General features: G+C 40.9%; 1 protein-coding gene across 1 annotated transcript in view; it reads left to right on the top strand.

The window, feature by feature from the left end:
• Window positions 1-7,889: 7,889 nt before the first annotated feature.
• Window positions 7,890-18,055, top strand: part of slc7a8a (solute carrier family 7 member 8a) — a 29,059-nt gene continuing 18,893 nt past the window's right edge. Inside the window, exon 1 of the mRNA XM_015946787.3 lies at window positions 7,890-8,240. Coding sequence (XP_015802273.3) covers window positions 8,111-8,240 — 130 coding nt within the window. The 5' untranslated portion in view covers window positions 7,890-8,110. The remainder of the gene's footprint in view (window positions 8,241-18,055) is intronic.

Here is an 18,055-nt window from a genome sequence, read left to right as displayed (position 1 = left end):
TCTAAACTCAGAAGCTTTAGACTTGAAGTCAAATCTCATCACATGATCAAAATACAAAAAAATTATATAATTAATGCGTGAGAATTCCAGCTTCAGCTTTCAGAATATGAGACGACAAGGATCAGAGTATGCAGAAAGTTTCAATTAAGAGTACGCTATCAGTTATTTTCAACAAATGATTGTATTATGTTTAGTCTAAAAGGGAAAATCATCTTATCAGCAAAAACAGCACCACTTGAAATAAAGTAAATATTCCTATACATGACTACATTTTCTTGATTTGAGTAAAACAAATCTACCAGTGGGGTAAGCACAAGTTGCTTGGCCAGGATTCTTAAAGGTGCGGAACACTGAAAAAACATTTCAATGAATATTTCTGATTATAATCGTTCACTCTGAGTGAGAACATGAAATTAGTCTCCTACACCTATCTCCTAGCCTAGTGAACTAGACCAAATTCTTGCTTTGCAAAGTTTGGTCTAGGAACGCTCCACTGGAATCTCCTAACAGCATTCTGGCTGGCCAATCACAGCTCTCCAGGGGGGTTTCAAACACATAAAGAGCTGTGATTGGTCCATAATGGTGGGCCAGTCATAGTGCTCTATCTACTTAGTGAACAAATCACAGAGCTCTATCCGCTTTGTGGGCCAATCAGGGCACTCTATATGCCTGGTGGGTGGGATGATGCAACAGAGTGAAACAAGATGGCGACAGCTCGTTTGAAACGGCTTTTACATCGATTTTGGACTATTAGAACTTGGGCTTCATTAGAATCAGGAGCAGATAGATGTATTTAAGTGCTTTTTTCTTTTTTTAGAAAAAATGATGTGTTTTCTCCTTCTTTAACTGTGCACCGCCACATTTACCGATAGCTGTTGCGGTGAGTATGTCACATTCATTGTCCAGCAGCATGCGGAGATCATTTGAAAGACAACAGTAGAACCTGCCCCGCAACCGAGAGCCGTCAATGGAGCGTTGCCAGACTACATAATACATTTATTTAGTCTGGCTTGCCAGGCTACCTATCTCCTGCATTAGCTTCTGATTAGAAATTCCTGACAGATCTAGTACGTCACACTGTCACTTAAAGTGAGGGTCAAGGCCTGGGTGGAGACGTATTTCATCCACACTTCCTGTTAGGAAAATGCTTCTGAAAGAGGCGTCTCCTGGCGGACCAAGAGAGCGGCACGGAGGCAGTGGTAAACCGCACCCCTCTCAACCTCTCCGCGTGCGCTGTCGGAGTTTCTCAATCTAAAAACTAGCTGTTAACCAGCACGTGGGCATAAGCAAGCACTCACACAAGACTTGCTGCTCAGAGCAGACACAGATTCTGCAGCATTCTGGAGGATTTCCTGTTAACCATGATAATTAGATGAAAAGGGGAGGACAGCATTTTTTTTTTCAAGGAGGCGAGCGGCTCCGAGCGCTAATGTGTCTTATCAGCAGGTGAGTGGCTGAGCCAGGTGAAGGTGCGGCTGCCTCACCCGAAGACCAGTGCGGTGCACAAAGTACTTTGCTGACGTCACGTTTTTCAGCTTAGCCATCAGCCACAGCTGGTTCTACAAAAATGTGGAGCAGAGTTTTTACCTGAAGATGGAGATAGAATTATGGTTTTGGGCTGAAATATTAAATTTAGAGTAAGCTGCACTAAACTTTCACACTAATGATTACACATGTGCACAGCACCATTAGACACTCATCTATACAGGTTATCAGCAAAAACAAGTTAATTTAGGCGTTACTTGCTCTAACTTTCATGGACTCATCCATCTTGAATCAGGATGGGGAAGACTGTTTTTGGTTTAGTGTCCAGGAAACAGCGCAGAACGTCTCATCTATTGAAAGTTAACTGTTAGCATTAGCAACCTCACCACACAGCAGAAGCTCCTCCAGGCTTGTGTTATTTGTGGAGATAAAACATCAACGTTGCAAAATGAAGAATCAGGGGTAGAGTCATGCTGCTGCTAGCCAGTCAGAGGAGAGATGTCCAAATAAGTGAAGCTCAACTGTGATGTGGCTCACTTCTAATTCCTAAAAATGGTGCTTTGTTTCCTCACAAGGCATTCATTCCTACAAGAGACCACTGTAAATGTATTTATTAAATGAGTGCTCCACACCTGTAAAACCAGCAAATCAATCTAACAGTGAGATTCGCTTTTTGCAGTGCATGTACGCATTTGGATCAATACTAGACGTCACTTTGTCCCAAAGCAAACATGCACATCTTTACCTTTACATTATCTGTATATAAAAGTACTTTAAAACATTTTTCTTGGCAAGTTTTGTTTTGGTTAGGACAAAAAGAAAGTTCCAGCAGCAATTAGGAAGCGTGTTCCTCTGTGAGATGTGTTTTGGCTTTCAGCAAGATCCAAAGTCACCTTCCTGAGCTCATTTTACCCTCACCATCTTGCTTTTTTTCTTCAGCCTGGCACCACAGTCACCACCTTTGTGTTTGCAGGTTATTGTTCCAGTTTTCCAGCCACTGAGCAGCAAACAACCTGAAGCAGCAGGATTAATAATTAACAGCTCTATCAGGAGAATATCAGCTCCTTACACCATTCGATCCGTCACCTGGTCAGGACAGATGTGTGTGCATTTGTAAATGGTAAATGGCCTCTATTTGATGTAGCGCCTTCTAGAGTCCTGGAACCCCTCAAGGCACTTTACAACAAAATCAGTCATTCACCCATTCACACACACATTCACACGCTGGTGGAGATGAGCTACAATGTAGCTACAGCTGCCCTGGGGCGCACTGACAGAGGCGAGGCTACCGAGCACTGCCGCCACCAGTCCCTCTGACCACCACCAGCAAGCAAGGGGGGTAAAGTGTCTTGCCCAAGGACACAACGACAGTGACAAACTGAGTGGACTCAAGCCTTCAACCTTCCGATTATTACCTGTGCCACCATTTGTATGGATGCATTCTTTAGCGCACAGATGTTATTGATCTAAAAATGATTTCTGCAGGAAATAATGGAATGAGCAAAGAGATCTGGAGATCAAATAAAAGCAAGCAGAGATTTTTTTCAAAAGTAACCTCGTTTGGATAACATGGAATCGTCACTCTGACTCAAATGATGTTTTTACAACAACCGTTTGAATTATTTTTATGCTGTGCGAGGTGTCCTTGTTGGTGTAAGAGTGCAGGTATTGTTTGTGTTACACACACACAAACACACACACACACACGCGCGCGCACACACACACACACACACACACACTTAACAAAAATATAAACGCAACACCTTTGTTTCTGCTACAATTTTTCATGAGATGGACTTAAAGATAGATAGTGGAGAAATGAACATTCAGTGCACAAGCATCAGATCTGGTTGACATTCCTGCTGTCAGCATGCCAATTGCACACTCCCTCAAGTTATCTGTGGCATTTTGCTGTGAGACAGAACTGCAAATTCCAGGGAGGCCTTTTATTGTGGGCAGTATAAGGTACACCTGTGCACTACTCATGATGTCAGATCAACATCTTGATGTAGCACACCTGTGAGGTAGGATGGCTTATCTCAGCAAAGCACAGGTGCTCACTATCACACATTTAGACTGATTTGTGAACAATGTTTGAGAGAAATGGTAATATTGTGTATCTGGAATGAATTTTAGATCTTTAAGTCCATCTCATGAAAAATCGGAGCAGAAACAAAGGTGTTGTGTTTATATTTTTGTTAAGTGTGTATGTATATATTTATTTTTGACATCTTCTTAGAGGAATTCCTCTTCAGCACGACGCATGACCTTGGATGAACAGGCTAACGGCTAGTTTGAGCAGGTTGCAAGCGGCCATTGTTCTTACAAGGTAGTCTGAAAGGTTTAATTTTAGCAACTCTAAATGAAACATAGGCCAATAGGGTAACAGACCCCGCTCATTATTTGGCAAAAACCTGGTCTCTTTTAGGTATTTTTTAATGATTTATAAAGTATTAACAGTTTAACGAATAAGGTATCTATACACTATTTATTCACTTTTTATAAGGGAAACTACCATAGTGTCTGTCAGCTCCTCTTGCCTCTGCTGTCTTTAGCACGTTTCCTCACATTATCTTTTTGCTCAAATGCTCCAGTGAGCTAATCAAAGGTACACACACCCAACTCAACAGGACAAATTCATTGATAGGAGGACCTTTGACTCTACAGACAGGCTTCTGACTTCACAATGCATACGCAGGACACATGATTAGTAAAAACGGGGATCTTTTCAGCTGCTTATTGATGAGAGCAAAGCTTAAAAGGATTAAAAACATTTCTTAAACATTTCTTACAAATATATTTAATGCTTAGTGAAATTCTAACAAACTGAAGGAAATAAAGGACTTTATTTTACTAAGATGATCAGTGGGGAATAATAAACATTTTATCTAACTGCATCACTTCTTCACCTAATCAGCACAAATGGTGAAAGCCACTTCCTAAACCCATTACCAACACATTTTACCTGATTGAGATGATACAATTAGAAGAAAACAAGCAATCATAAAAGAAAAGAGGCAGTTTGGTTTTAATCAGTGAGCGAAGATGATCAAGAACACATTCTGCAACCATCAGTACACCCGTGAGAACAAAGAGCATCGTGGTGTTTGATCACGTCAAAAGAAAACTGCTTTTGCATTTTTTTCTAAGAAAAATCAAATCTTTGAACAAGATTGGGACTTGATGTGACTTTTTAAGTACTTTGTGAGTGTTGGAGACCCTTTTATCAACATGAGCATCCTCCTCCAAAAGCTCTCAGTAATTCTGATGAGGATAATTTAATTAAACGTAATAGTCCTGAATGTCTTCCACGGAGGGCAACATTTCTCAAAACATCAAACCATGTTCAATTTGAGTGTTTTTTTTTTAAATTTTGGACTACATATGTTCTTACTTAAACATTAAATTACAAAAGAGTTATACCAATACGTCTCTGTCCCTCTGCACACTCAGAATGTCCCACTTAGTCTCTCAACCTCGCCTGTTCTCTAGTTATGGTGTTTGTAAGCATCATATTACAACTAAACACACACTGTACAAAATGATATGTTGAAATTATTTTTACCAGGTGATGTCAGCTGGTTCCACCACACCTAGATGCTTAAATATAAATACTTATATTAGTATTTGTTGGTGCGTCGAAAGTAAAAGTAGGTTTAGTGGAACCAGCCGACATTCAACATTTCATTTGTTAGAGTGTAGAGGATTCATTTGTTTTTGAACATGTAGCAGCAAGGTAAGAACTCTTAATCACCCGAGGTGAACACCTGCTAAATGAGGTGTGTATTATTAACGTTCAGGTAGGAAAATGTACCACACTTGTTCTAATTTCTACATTTCCATTCCTGGGTCAGTGGTTCCCAAAGCTGAGCCACCAGCCCACTGTGGGTCACCAAGAACTGCACAGAGGGTCTTGAGATGATTTCTAGAAATCGAAATTAAACTGAAAACCAATTTCTGTGTTTATAGCGTAGTCGCTACAAAAGCGTATCAAGTTTGTCATAACTGGATATAAGTGAATAGGAGCTGAAGTAGTTTGGTGAATTCATTTAGGTTTTTCTGCATGTTTGTGTTGTCAAATCCCAGATGTCTGGGGTTGTATGGTTTGACAAATGCTATTTTGTGGGTCTGAAAAGTACGGGAACCACTGATCTAGGTTGTTTTAACTGTATATGTAGATACTGGTAACCAGTCATGCCCTAAAAACAAATGTTCATGGGGCCAATGGAAATTTTGGGGTGGCACCCCTGTGGTCAGGGGCACAACTACCTACTTTTGGAGGGGGGGCCAGACACATAATAGGCGAACCTGCAAAACCACGTGCCTCAATTTAAGGAACAAAGCAGAATCCAGCTGCTGTTATGTATTTGTTGTTGGTATTTATAGAAACTTAATATATCTGCAGGGCTTTGGGCCCGGGGCAGTTTTAAACCTCGGACCGACCCACTTTAGATCATGACCTGTGATTGATAATATCATGTGTTCTTTACGCCAATCAGAAAATTCTGTTCATAAAAGCAGAGCGGCACTTAATCTCTGACGTGCTTCTCTGTTATTAGTCATGTCATGTGCAGATGCAAAAACGGACAAAAACGCAGCTGTTATTAAACGCAGGAAATGCAGACTACAAATATTTTTGTGTCACATGCACTGCATACCTACTTTTTGCGCCACTGCCAGTGGTAACTCTGAGTTTAGCCTAGCTGTGCATTGTACTTTCAGTCATTGTCCATCTATTTTCTTTTCCCGCTTATCCACGCAGGGTTGCAAGGGGCTGGTGCCTATCTCCAGCAATCTCTTGGAAAGCAGGCGGGGTACACCCTGGACAGGCCAGTCCATCGCAGGGCGACACAGAGACACACAGGACAAACAATCAAGCACACACACCTAAGGACAATTTTAGAGAAACCAATCAACCTGACAGTCATGTTTTTGGATTGTGGGAGGAAGATGGTGTACCCAGATAGAACCCACAGGGAGAACATGCAAAATCCATTCAGAAAGACCCCAGGCCAGGATTTGAATCTCCTTTCTGCAAGGCAACAGCTCCTACCACTGCACCAGTGTGCCGCCCGTTATTTCAGTTATTGTTTCAGATGTAATTGTTTTAGAATAAACATATCCACTAAATCTACAGGGATTTGTGCTTTTGGTGGTTTCCCTGGGGGACGATTGGGGCACTAACTCTTTACCTGGGGTGGGCATGGCCCCCTCTGGCCACATCTTAGGAGCACCACTGCTGGTGACACAGTGATGCTTTTTTAAAGACTCCAATAAAGACAGTGGCATCTGTGCGTGTGCTGTGTGTCAGCAAAATACCACTGATATGTTTCCTGATGACTCGGCATGAGTGAGTGAGGGTGCCACTTCCTGTCTCACTCGCCCAAACGCATCAGGAGTTTTCCCTAAATGTAAAAGGAAATACTGCAGGAACCATATTCTGTGTGGCAAAAGCAGCTGGTGTACAGTCAGGATATGTGAGCAGTCGCTCAGGCGGATGTGACGTTTTCTGTGAAATCCCAGGAGATGCTATTAGAGTAAAAGGGTTTCTTAGTCTTGCCAGAGCCCAGCCTCTGTACTGGTGTCCTTGAACAAAAACAACCAATCCCTCCCAACAATAGCCGTGTCTCTATTTTATTAGAAAAAAAATCTGATAAATATATTAAAGAGTTAGCATCGTAAACGTGTTTTCCTGCACTGAAATCAAATACTATTTGACCACAATGAGGAAATAGCTTTATTCTTTTACAGGATAAGTGGATGATAAACCATCCTCGAGGTAAAGTTGGACCAAAACAACTTGAAGAGAACCCTGTGAGGAGCCTGCACCCTCTGCAATGCTCTGCAGCATGAATCAAAGTTGTGACGTCTGTCTGCAAAGAGCTAAATTTAGATTCAGGCTTCTGCTCCCTCTTGAATAATAAATGGAAGTCTGCACATGCTGTGACGACATATAGAGACGGGGAGCTGGAAGAAGCGTGTTTTCTGTGGTTTGAAGGCTGAGTGCAGGGGAGGAACAGCTGATGTTTGATGGGAGGAAACTTAAAGAAGAAGGGAGGGTCCTGCAGCTGAAGGAGGAAAAGCAAAGGCAGACATGGGGCGGTGCTATGATCACATGAAGGACAGAGTATATGTACCCAGCCATAGGTTGTCTTATTAGAGGACTTGATGTCTCTGTAGTCCACAGCTGCTCCACGCTTTCTGGTTGTGGATAAAGGAGATGCCTGGAAACCTGTGAGCGCTTTTTATTTCTTTTTTGTTTGTTTCCTTGTTGCACCTGAAGCCCAAATAAAAGCTCTTGTCCCAGGATTTAACTGGAATATGCGCCTTTTTTGCTCTAAGAGACAATCTGCTGCAGACACAAAGATAGAAAGAACCACATCCTGCAGCGCTGTTTCGCCTCTTTCAGTTAATGTTTTCATCGTATTATTATAATAAATAGTAACGAGTCGTTCTCAGAAGTTGTTGCAGCAGCAATCATCAGCTAAGCACTTTTTAGCGGACATTGCCCTGTTGCACCTTTCTGTTTTTGCCCATAACCTTTTGGCGCACGAGCTGCGAGGAGCGCACGGCCAGCACCGGGTGCTGCGAGGAACAAACGCAACTTTTAAACAGTTTCATCAAAATGACGGACGGACCGAGACAACGGAGCAGCACGACGGGGTCTGCCAAGGATGCTGCCGGTGAGAAGGAGTCTGGAGGAGTCGCGCTCAAGAAGGAGATCGGACTTGTGAGCGCGTGCGGGATTATAGTTGGTGAGTTAAGCTTTCTCTTTTTATGATGTTTGTTTTATTTGTTTATTTCTTTGGCTCTTCAGATTTTATCTGGAGCGAAATTCTGAAATCGCAGCTGGGCTCTTATGTTAGAATTTGAACTAAAACGTTTTATTGTAACTAAATTAAGAGCTATATGCAGGTTCTAATATATAAATAAGATGAATACAACAATACGAAAAAGGCATAAAATAAATAATAGTCCAATGCAAGGCACTGCAGTGTGTAGAAATGAGCTGGACCTGTGTGAGGTTAGCTCTAAAATGTTGATGGTTTGTCTGTAAGTCAGGAGCTTCTTTTCCTGGATGTAACCGAACCTTTCTTCTTATCAGCACATAACCATGACCAAATAAGAAGCTGACTCCTCTGTGCGCAGAGGATTTTCTTCTCAAGTGGCTCACATGTCTGGAGATAAATGGCAGAGAGGGCCGATACCGATTTCCGATTTTTGCACAAGCGATGACCTGTTGGTACTGATTTTCTGAAATGTTTCCAATAAATAAAATAAAAACACTAATCTTTTAAAATTCTGATGCACTTGATGCTAGTAAAACAAAATGTTGGAGTTGCTGCATTCACACAACCCTAAAAAAATCTGATGTTTGGGTGGTTCGATTGGCCAATCAAATATTAGGCCAAGCAGGCAGCTTGTTGACCAATTCGGCCCACCCGCTGATACTTTTGGATGATTTGCTCTAAAACGTGTGATGGTTTCTCTTTTAGCTGCTGATTTTGATTAAAAGCACACCTTTCAAATGTGTTCATCTATCAGGAGTGAGCTCACATCGTGCCACTCAGAAGCTATCATAAACAAAAGTTAGATCTAGTCGTGTCTCAGCGTTAGATTGATTGGCATTGTTTAAATGTGATACCCTTACCATTTCAACACTTATTCATGATCAATCAACCTCACGGTCGATGTTTAAAGGTGAAGACACTCAGATTGAGCCGCTTGGTGGAACAAAAACTAGATTACAAACAAATAAAGATGACTTAATCAGACTGATCAATAGAAACTCAGAGGTGAAGCATGCTGCGTGTTGTCCAGATGGAGAGGGATTCGGTCCTCTGGTTGACCTCTGATGAACAGAGATGAGGTGACTCATTCATGTGTTTCCAAGGCAACGGGGAGAACAGCGGTGAGAAAAGGTGAAAAGGAGAGAGGCAGAGTGAGATGATGTGTGAAGCCGGTTCCTGGTTGTTTGTCTCACAAGTGGATCGTTCCCACGTGCCACGGCCTGCAGCACTGGGATAATGTGAATTTCAGTTGGTGGCATGTCGCTTTCAGGACGTTGTGCTCCTTCTAAGCACGTTCATTATTATGATTAAATGCTTTTTAGAAGCTGTTTTGGTAAAATATGTCAGAGTTTTTCAGATTATCTTTGACAAATTTATGATGAACTTGTGCGCGGTGAAAACAGGACAGGTCTTCTTCTGGCGACTTTGGCATGAAGGTCATTTTTGTGCAGCTGGAGCTCCACAACAGTCATGTTAGACTTGCCACTTTTCTTTTTACTTTAATGAACGATAATTGAGTTCTACAGAAATATGGATTTATAATTTAGGCATCGGATTTAATATCTTGTTGATTTGCGAGCACGTTGTGGAGTCCGAAAAAAAGCGGAATACAAAGAGTTGAATTATTTTTCATTGTATGACTTAAAGCATAAAGTTATATTAATTCATCAAAAACAGTTGGCAACACTGATAATATGACAAAGTTGTTATTGCTAGCTCACTGATGCTATTTCTAGTTTCAAATAACTCTATAGTTCTATTTTAAAAGCTAATAAATTTCAGATGTAGGTGATGTAAATGTTTTTTACAGTAAAGTTTTTCAGATTGGAGTTAAGATGACACCAGCCCACTTGTTTTGTTTTGGCCCCGCCCCGGCTAGCTAGCTGTTAGCTCATTCAGAATCATTCTTTATTTCACCAAACGAAGGCTGTTTAAAGAGATACTTATGACAGGTAAAATATTGATTGTTCATCACATTTCCACATCAAAAGATTAAAGACCATAAAAGATAAAAGAAGCTCTACTTATTGTGAGTTAAAGTAAGTTTACTGACAATGTTCTGCATTTCATCTGAGGTCTTTGCCAAAGCCCACTTAAAACGGTTTTCACTATAGCTCCACCCTCTCTGTCTTATCAGCTATTTAGATAATCAGATCATTTCACTCTCCCTTCATAGTTAATAAGAAACAAAGACTTTTACAGTCGACCAGAGTCCTCATCAGCGCCTCCTCGGCGGAGCTCTTGTCTCGTCCTTGATCAGGTAACTCATTCATGCTTGTTCCGATCACACTGTCACGTGTGAGACAGTGAGCTCAGGTGACCCGGCTGATCCTTTTGGCTGTGAACATGCCCCCACTACGTTTCCATGAAAACAGTCAAGAACACGATGACTTCAAAGGCTTTTATGGCCTGTTGTACAGTGCACAATTTCGTCACCCACACATAACTCCAGGAACGCGGAGAGCTGTGATTTTGGATTAGAAGTAAACTTTTGGCTACCATAAGCAGGTCTCCGCCCTGATAATGCTGTTTTATTAGCTTGCCGTACTTAGTTTGAGCTGAGATTAATTCTTGTTTGGGAATGGAGCTACTTTTTAAACAAAATCTAAGTTAAAAATAGAATTTCATTAAACAAAAAGCTGTTTTTTAGACAGTTTTTTTATGCTAATCCTTTATGATTGTTTAGATTTACAGCCTCGGTGCATAAACTCAACTTGTAATAAAAATTTATGAGTTTTTTAGCTTAACAAGTTGTATCTGTATATAGATGTCTACTTTTGTGCTTATATATAAAATTTTAACATGCAAACCAGCAACAAATGTCAGGAAGGATGCTCCTGAATACAATCTCATAATAAATTCACATCAGTCAGTTGGTTTGTTCTTGTCTTCATGTGTTCTAATCTGATAAAGTGGCATGAATTATTAATTGAAAAACTCTAATCTTGATCATTTTATCAGTCGTGCACAAACATTTGCACAAAAAATTCAGATTCAGAAACTGTAGGCCTGTTGATGAAGTTTAAGAGGAACAGAAACGTTCTCTCTTATGAAATTCACTTCAGTGATAAAAAGAGGATATTAAAAAATGCTGAGCAAAAACAAACCTTCTGAGATTTGAACGAAGAGGAAAATTTAAAAGACTCTGATTGTTCATAAATCCAACTTTTGTGACTTGTGTTTCTGTCTCTTTTTTTTTAAATCCACTGTTTCTAAAACCTGATGCAGCTTGCTGGTGATCTTTCGCTGTGATCCAGAAACAAGCTGCAGTTTGGCAACATTTTCAGCGAAAGAGATTTTTAAAAAAGCATCCCAGAGACAAGTGGAAAGAACAGGAAACGTGAAAAATTCCCTAATAGTCAGCAGTCTTCTCATAGCATGAATGCACAATGTGCACGTTTCATTACCTCTAAATAAAATCTCAGTTGGCACTCGAATTTAAAAAAAAATCTGTTGCTTTTTAACATTAGTAAACTTTGCCAAAGTTTGTGTTGCAGAATCACATCAGGAAAAACAAAAACCTCATTTAACATGTTGGTGCTATTTTTTCTACAAAGGTCAAAGGTCATGCACTGTAGCCCCTTACTGCTATAAAGATGTCAGGAATCAAGGGAGGGGAGATTTTTTTTCTTTACTTTCACACCTTTCACCTACAGCTAGAGGTACATGTAGTTTGCAGGGAATTCATTTGTTATTTCAGATTTGTTATTTAAAATATTTTCAATAACTACGATACTGGGGTACATACAAACGGACAAGATGTATTCACCTACACTGTGCTGCATTTATGGATCTAGACGTCTGTGTACTCTGGATGTTGGACTGAGCGTCCCACCATGGCGTGTTACCTGCAGATAAACATCAAAGAACAATTAAAAGGAGACATGGCAGTTTTGGCTTGCTTTTAGCACCCCCTAGTGTCCCTTTAGTAGAACCAAAAGCAAAAATGTTCTCTTTGCTGTGAGTTTGTCTTTTTAACACCTTACTCTAACTGCGTAAATGTCTCCCCAGCCTTCATTAGTCTCTAGAGGAGTGATTCATTGTTAAATCAAACAAATTAGCTGTGTTCATGATCTAAAACACGCAGGAAGCAGACTGCAGCACCAGGTATGTCAGCTTCATTTTTTCTCAAGTCCGACAGGGACTGGACCGGCACTCTGAAGTTGCAAGTGTGGTATTCTGGCCACAGAGGGCGATCAGTGTCTTAGTGACATTTCATTAACCCTGTAAAGGATCATATATATATATATATATATATTTATATATATATATATATATATATATATATATATATATATATATATATATATATATATATATATATATATATATATGTCGATGTTTAGCACTTACAAGATCAAGTAAATTCTTTAAAAATATGAAAAATGTGCATAGTATCCTTTAATATTAGAACATGCTGCAGCACGGTAAGATCTTTCTGAATCAAATGAAATGACTTTCAGCTCATCATTCTCTGTGTCAGGAATCTGTTTTATTTACAAAAATGAGGTGGGACTTAAGATAAATGATGAACAGCATCCAGCCACTAGGGGGCTCTCTTGTGTTTAGAGTTCAACTTTCACTTCAATTTCTTGTTTTTTTTTTTTACATGGGCTGTTTTTCAATACCAATGTAGGCTAGTACTTTCTTGCATACTTGACAAGTAGTTCTTGGCAAGTACGCCAGAAAGTCCGTTCTGGTGAATGCAGGGGAACAAGGACGGCCTTTGGAACAGAACCGTACTCCGTTACGTCATGGCAACGAGCGCTGCTTTATGCTATGGGTTGTCTACTTTTTAATGTGATGTTTTTTCTTTTATAAATTTTTCTTAAAAATTGGGTTTGGGTTAGGGCTACCGTTAAATGCCCGCTGTTAAATAAAGTTATTTTTAATCAGGACAGATCTTTGTAAGGCAACGCTTGTCATGTTCTGGGGGAGGTGTCTAACCCAAGACATGCAGAATCAAACCCGAACACAGATGGATGGAAAAAAATAATTGATTTTGGAAGAACAATTACTAAAGGCACACTGGGAAGTTCAGTGGACTGGAAACGGGAATGCAGCGTCTGGAGGGGAGAACAGAGGCAGGTGAGTCCTGGGGAGTAAGTCTAAACTGAATAGTGCAGAGTGAAGACTTACTGGGGTTGACAGGATTGGGGAGTGAGGGGAGGTAGTGAGCCAGGGTAGATCCAGGTGTGCAAAGCTGGAGAGGGAGCGTGGGGGTCGAGAGAGAGTGGGTCGGTCAGGGCGGATGGATGATGAATGTTGCAGAGCGAGATGGTCCGGAGTCCTATGGAGTTGGGTGAGTAATCCTGATGTATCGAGTAGGGTTGTCAAGGTATGAAAATTTAACCTCACGGTTATTGTGACCAAAATTATCACGGTTTTCGGTATTATCGCGGTATTTTTTTAAACGATGTTGCATATGTTCAGAAAGCATTGATAGTCCTGTTCTACACAAACTGAAATAGTTTTGAAAAGGTTTAACAGTGTTTATTAAACCTAAAATAACACAAAGCCTTAACAAAGTGCAACTTTTCACAAGGAACAAATAGCTTCTTTTTCTGGAACATGTTACAGTAGTGCAGGTTTAAATTATACAAATCCAAACATTCAAAACATAAACAATATGTAAACAAATCAAAGAAACACCACTTGTTTTCTTCATTATCAAAATGAAAATCTAAAACTCCAGTCCACACTTGACTTGAGCACTGTACAAGTCAACCTTAAAAAAATATGTATTTAAAATAAATAGCCACTTTAAACAAATTACTAAAATAACTACTACACTATGTAATCAAATCCAAATGTTCAAATATAAATGGCATTGAAAAAGTAAACAAATCAATGACAAGGAACTAATGGTATATTTCCTTCATCAACAAGTAAGATGCTTCATCCAGCAACCAGCATCATGACTGCATGCATGACCATTTACTTCAGGTTGAAATGCAAAAATGTCAACATATTAACCTTTTCTGGTTTAAGATGTGATCTAAGAGAGGAAAGAATGTGCCCGCTGGCACTGAATATTCTCTCTGATGGAACACTAGTTGCTGGGATACACAAAAGCTTTTTTGCCAGCCTGGCAAGATGAGGCAGCTCTGATGCATGGCCCCTCCACCACACCAGTGGATCATCATCAGCTGGAATGGATGGCAGAGACATGTAGACTTTGACTTCCTCCTTCACTTTATCTTCTGGGGTGGCTGGACCTGAACCCTCTTCAGATCGCTGCTGCCTTGTTGAGGTAATCTTTTTTAGTAACCCAGCAAGGCCTTTCCCTCCTGCTGCTGCTGTAGAGTTACTGCTGGTGCTTTGTGGTTCCTGCTTGACTTGTACAGGGGTCAGCTTCAAGGCCTCCTGAACACAGCGGTCAACTACATCATCCACAGGGGCATCTAAGAAGTTATTCTTGAACCTGGGGTCAATGAAACAAGCCATCTGCATGACATCTTTTGCTTTCTCTGTGTACCGGTTGTTTAGATCTTCTCTCATTGCCTGTTTCATCTGCTTGGTCAGGGCTGGTTCCGCTTCATTTTCCTCCAGGACATCACCAGTGATGTGGTCAAGAACTGGCTTAATGGCTGATAAAGTCACTCGTGTCTCTGAGCAAAGTGCATCTGTAAACTTGCTTAGTGGTTCAAGGAGCTGGCAGACTTGCTCCATGACAATTATGTCAGTGTCCTTGGGCATCAGATGCCAAGCTCCTCTTTCTGCAGCCAGTGTAGCACAGACTGCCTGCTGCTGGCTGATAAACCGCTCAAGCATCTTGTATGTCGATCCCCATCGGGTCACAACGTCATGGATGAGAGCCAGCGGTGGCAAGGTGAGGGCAGCTTGCTTTTCTCTCAGTCCTCTCTTTCTCTTCCAGCTCCGTGAGAAGCCTTGGACAAGATGACGACAGGTCCTTACCGCTGTTTCAACTCTGTATTTTCAGAGCCTTTGAAATGGCCAGGTTCAAATTGTGACCAAAGCATCCAAGCCACACATCTGGAAACTCTTCAAAGGCTTTGGTCATGTTGGCTGCATTATCTGTGGTTACGGAGACCAGATCTGTCTTGTTTATCTCCCACTCCTCCAACATATTTTCAAAAAACTCTGCAATATTTTGAGCAGAGTGAACTTCTGGAAAAAACTGAGTTTCTAAGCAATGTGATTCCAGTTGCCAGTCTGGGGTGAGAAAATGAACTGTAAAGCTGATGTATGGTAGACCACCCCCTCTTTCACTGGTCCAGAAGTCAGTAGTGGCAGCAAAGAATTCACCCTGAGCCAAACTCTTCTTAACGTCAGCTTTGACTGCGTTGTACATTTTTGGGATTTCAGTCTTAGAAAAATAATTGCGTGTAGGCACTTTGTAATGAGGTACGGCAACCTTCATCATCCTCAGAAAGCCAGGTCTCTCGACTATCCGGAAAGGCATCATGTCTTTTGCTATTAAATAGGCGATGGCTGCAGTCAGTTCTTGAGCCTTTTGGGATGCAGGCACATAATCCGTCTGTTTTTGGAATGCTTGCTCAAGTGTCTGTGTTACTGATGATCCAGTAGCAGTACTCCGTTGCCTCGCTGTCTGTCCCACTGCTCCTCTCTGTAAACAAAAATAAAATATATTAAAAAAATATCCATGTCATTGTTTTGAATCATTATCATTATTCAACTATTCATATCAATATACATACGATGTGTTTGCCTATACCTTTTTTTTTTGCTAACTCCAAAGAAAAGGATTGGCAAAAAATGTATTATCTCACAGGGCATTTTAAAGGAAGTTCAAGGCATATTTCCCATTAATTCCAATATTTCATTATAACTATGCGTTGTTGATCACTTCGAGGGTATTAAATGTACTAATTATAGTGCCAGAAATGTGTTACAGTTTCAGACAACTACAAAAAAAACTATATCAGGAAAATATTATTGTCCTCGGTTTGTGTCCTTCAAGTTAATACGATATATCATATCATTGCAGATTAGGGTAAATGTCATCAAGCAGTAACCATTATTAAATTCATAATAATAGGGTGAGCAGTGGCGACCAACTCATCTGCGCCATGGGAGCCATAATGCATAACATCATTTTAATATGGGGGTGTCCGTGACACGGTTTAAATGCTGGCAGAGGATGCTGCAGCTGCAGTATATAGTGACTCGTTGCATTCTCCCTCAGCCAAAAGTCCTCACGTCATGCATTTAAGCTAAAATGCTAATGTTAACTTACCTTGCACTGGCTGTAGAGACGTGGGTGATTGTCACGCAGATGTGCCATTAGATTAGAAGTGTTGCTGCCTTTTGCAGACACTTTTTTCATGCACGTTCTGCAAACGGGATAGCCGTCTTCTATTAACTGTCCCTCGGCATTCTTCAGAAATCCAAAATACGCCCATACTTCTGATTTAGTTTTCTTTGAGGGCTGATGGATGTCCTGGGCGCTGCGGTCTCCTCCTTCGGCCATTATTTCAGCTTCCGTGCAAACTAAAAAGTGCGTGTGCGGCGCGCGGGATCTTCAACAGAAGCGACGGTGGCTGGTAAGGGTCATCGCGCCTAAACCGCGGCCACGGTAAACCTACCGAGATAATTTAGTTTTTTAAAAACTGGACGGTTATTTTTATTGTCAACTTTTTTACCGGGGTTTACCGTTATGCCGGTTACCGTGACAACCCTAGTATCGAGTACCTGAGGGTGAGCCAAAAATACACTAGAGTAATCCGAAAAAACCTGGAGACTAGGACGAGGGCTGGAAACTACCAAGCAGTAGCAACCCTCCGGCGTCAAGCTGTGTTCACCATCCCTCTTAAGTAGTCGACCCGCTGATTAGTAGATCAGGAGCAGCTGCCGCTCCGTCTCCTGCAAACACACTCAGAGATATGCTGATGAAGAGAGAGTACTCACCCCGGCTCACGACAACGCTGGTTTTATTTTGATATTGGGTTAGCTAATTAGCATTTCTTAGTTGGATTTAGCACGTTTTGTGAAGCATCCAAAAAAACACAAGCAGAATTTTTTTACATACCTATGTAGCATCATGAAATGTACTGTTTTTGACCTAAAGGTCATGATCTGCTGCGTCTGCTCGAGCAGAGACTACATGAGATAGTGGCCAAGGTCTTTCAGGCACTCTGCTCATCTGAGCTGCTTCACCTCTTTACAGCTCAATACGAAGACGAAGAACTATTTTGATAAATATATATTCAACAACTTTGTTATTACCAATAATAATGTGAGCCCAATGTTCAATCAATCAATCTGTGAAATGACAATGTTAGTACTTGATATCATAATCCTGTGATCAGTAATATTTTACAAGTAATTATAATCCTGGACATTTGCACTAGACACTGATGACACGTAATGCTAAAGTCACATGACACATTTCCTTTTGTTTGATCCAATCAGAACCGTCGTTTCTGACCCTAGGCGTGGTTTTCTGTGGTGTTTGTATAAACCCTCTTTTGCAAGTCAAATTCTGATTCGCCAGTAAACCAAAATATGACAATTATAAAAACTATTCCACGCCACCTTTTCTTTAGTTAAAGCGTTCTAGAGAAGTCTCGGACAGGCCATCCGGACTTCCTCTTCAGCCATAAAGAACCTCGACAAGCTGGATAAAATCTGTTGCAAGTTACACCTGATCGCAACGGTTCCTTCAGAATAAAAGCTGAACCTCACAACCCCTTCAGGGTCTCGCTGACGCCAGTGATAACCTGTCGTGACCTGGAAGCATTCCAAGACTAGTTTGGTCGGCACCGCTGCTTTTCTACCGGCTTCGGTACCAAAGA

The sequence above is a fragment of the Nothobranchius furzeri genome, chromosome 2 (assembly GCF_043380555.1).
Source record: "Nothobranchius furzeri strain GRZ-AD chromosome 2, NfurGRZ-RIMD1, whole genome shotgun sequence".
Lineage (NCBI taxonomy): Eukaryota > Metazoa > Chordata > Actinopteri > Cyprinodontiformes > Nothobranchiidae > Nothobranchius > Nothobranchius furzeri.
This window is presented reverse-complemented; position numbering and strand designations above follow the sequence as displayed.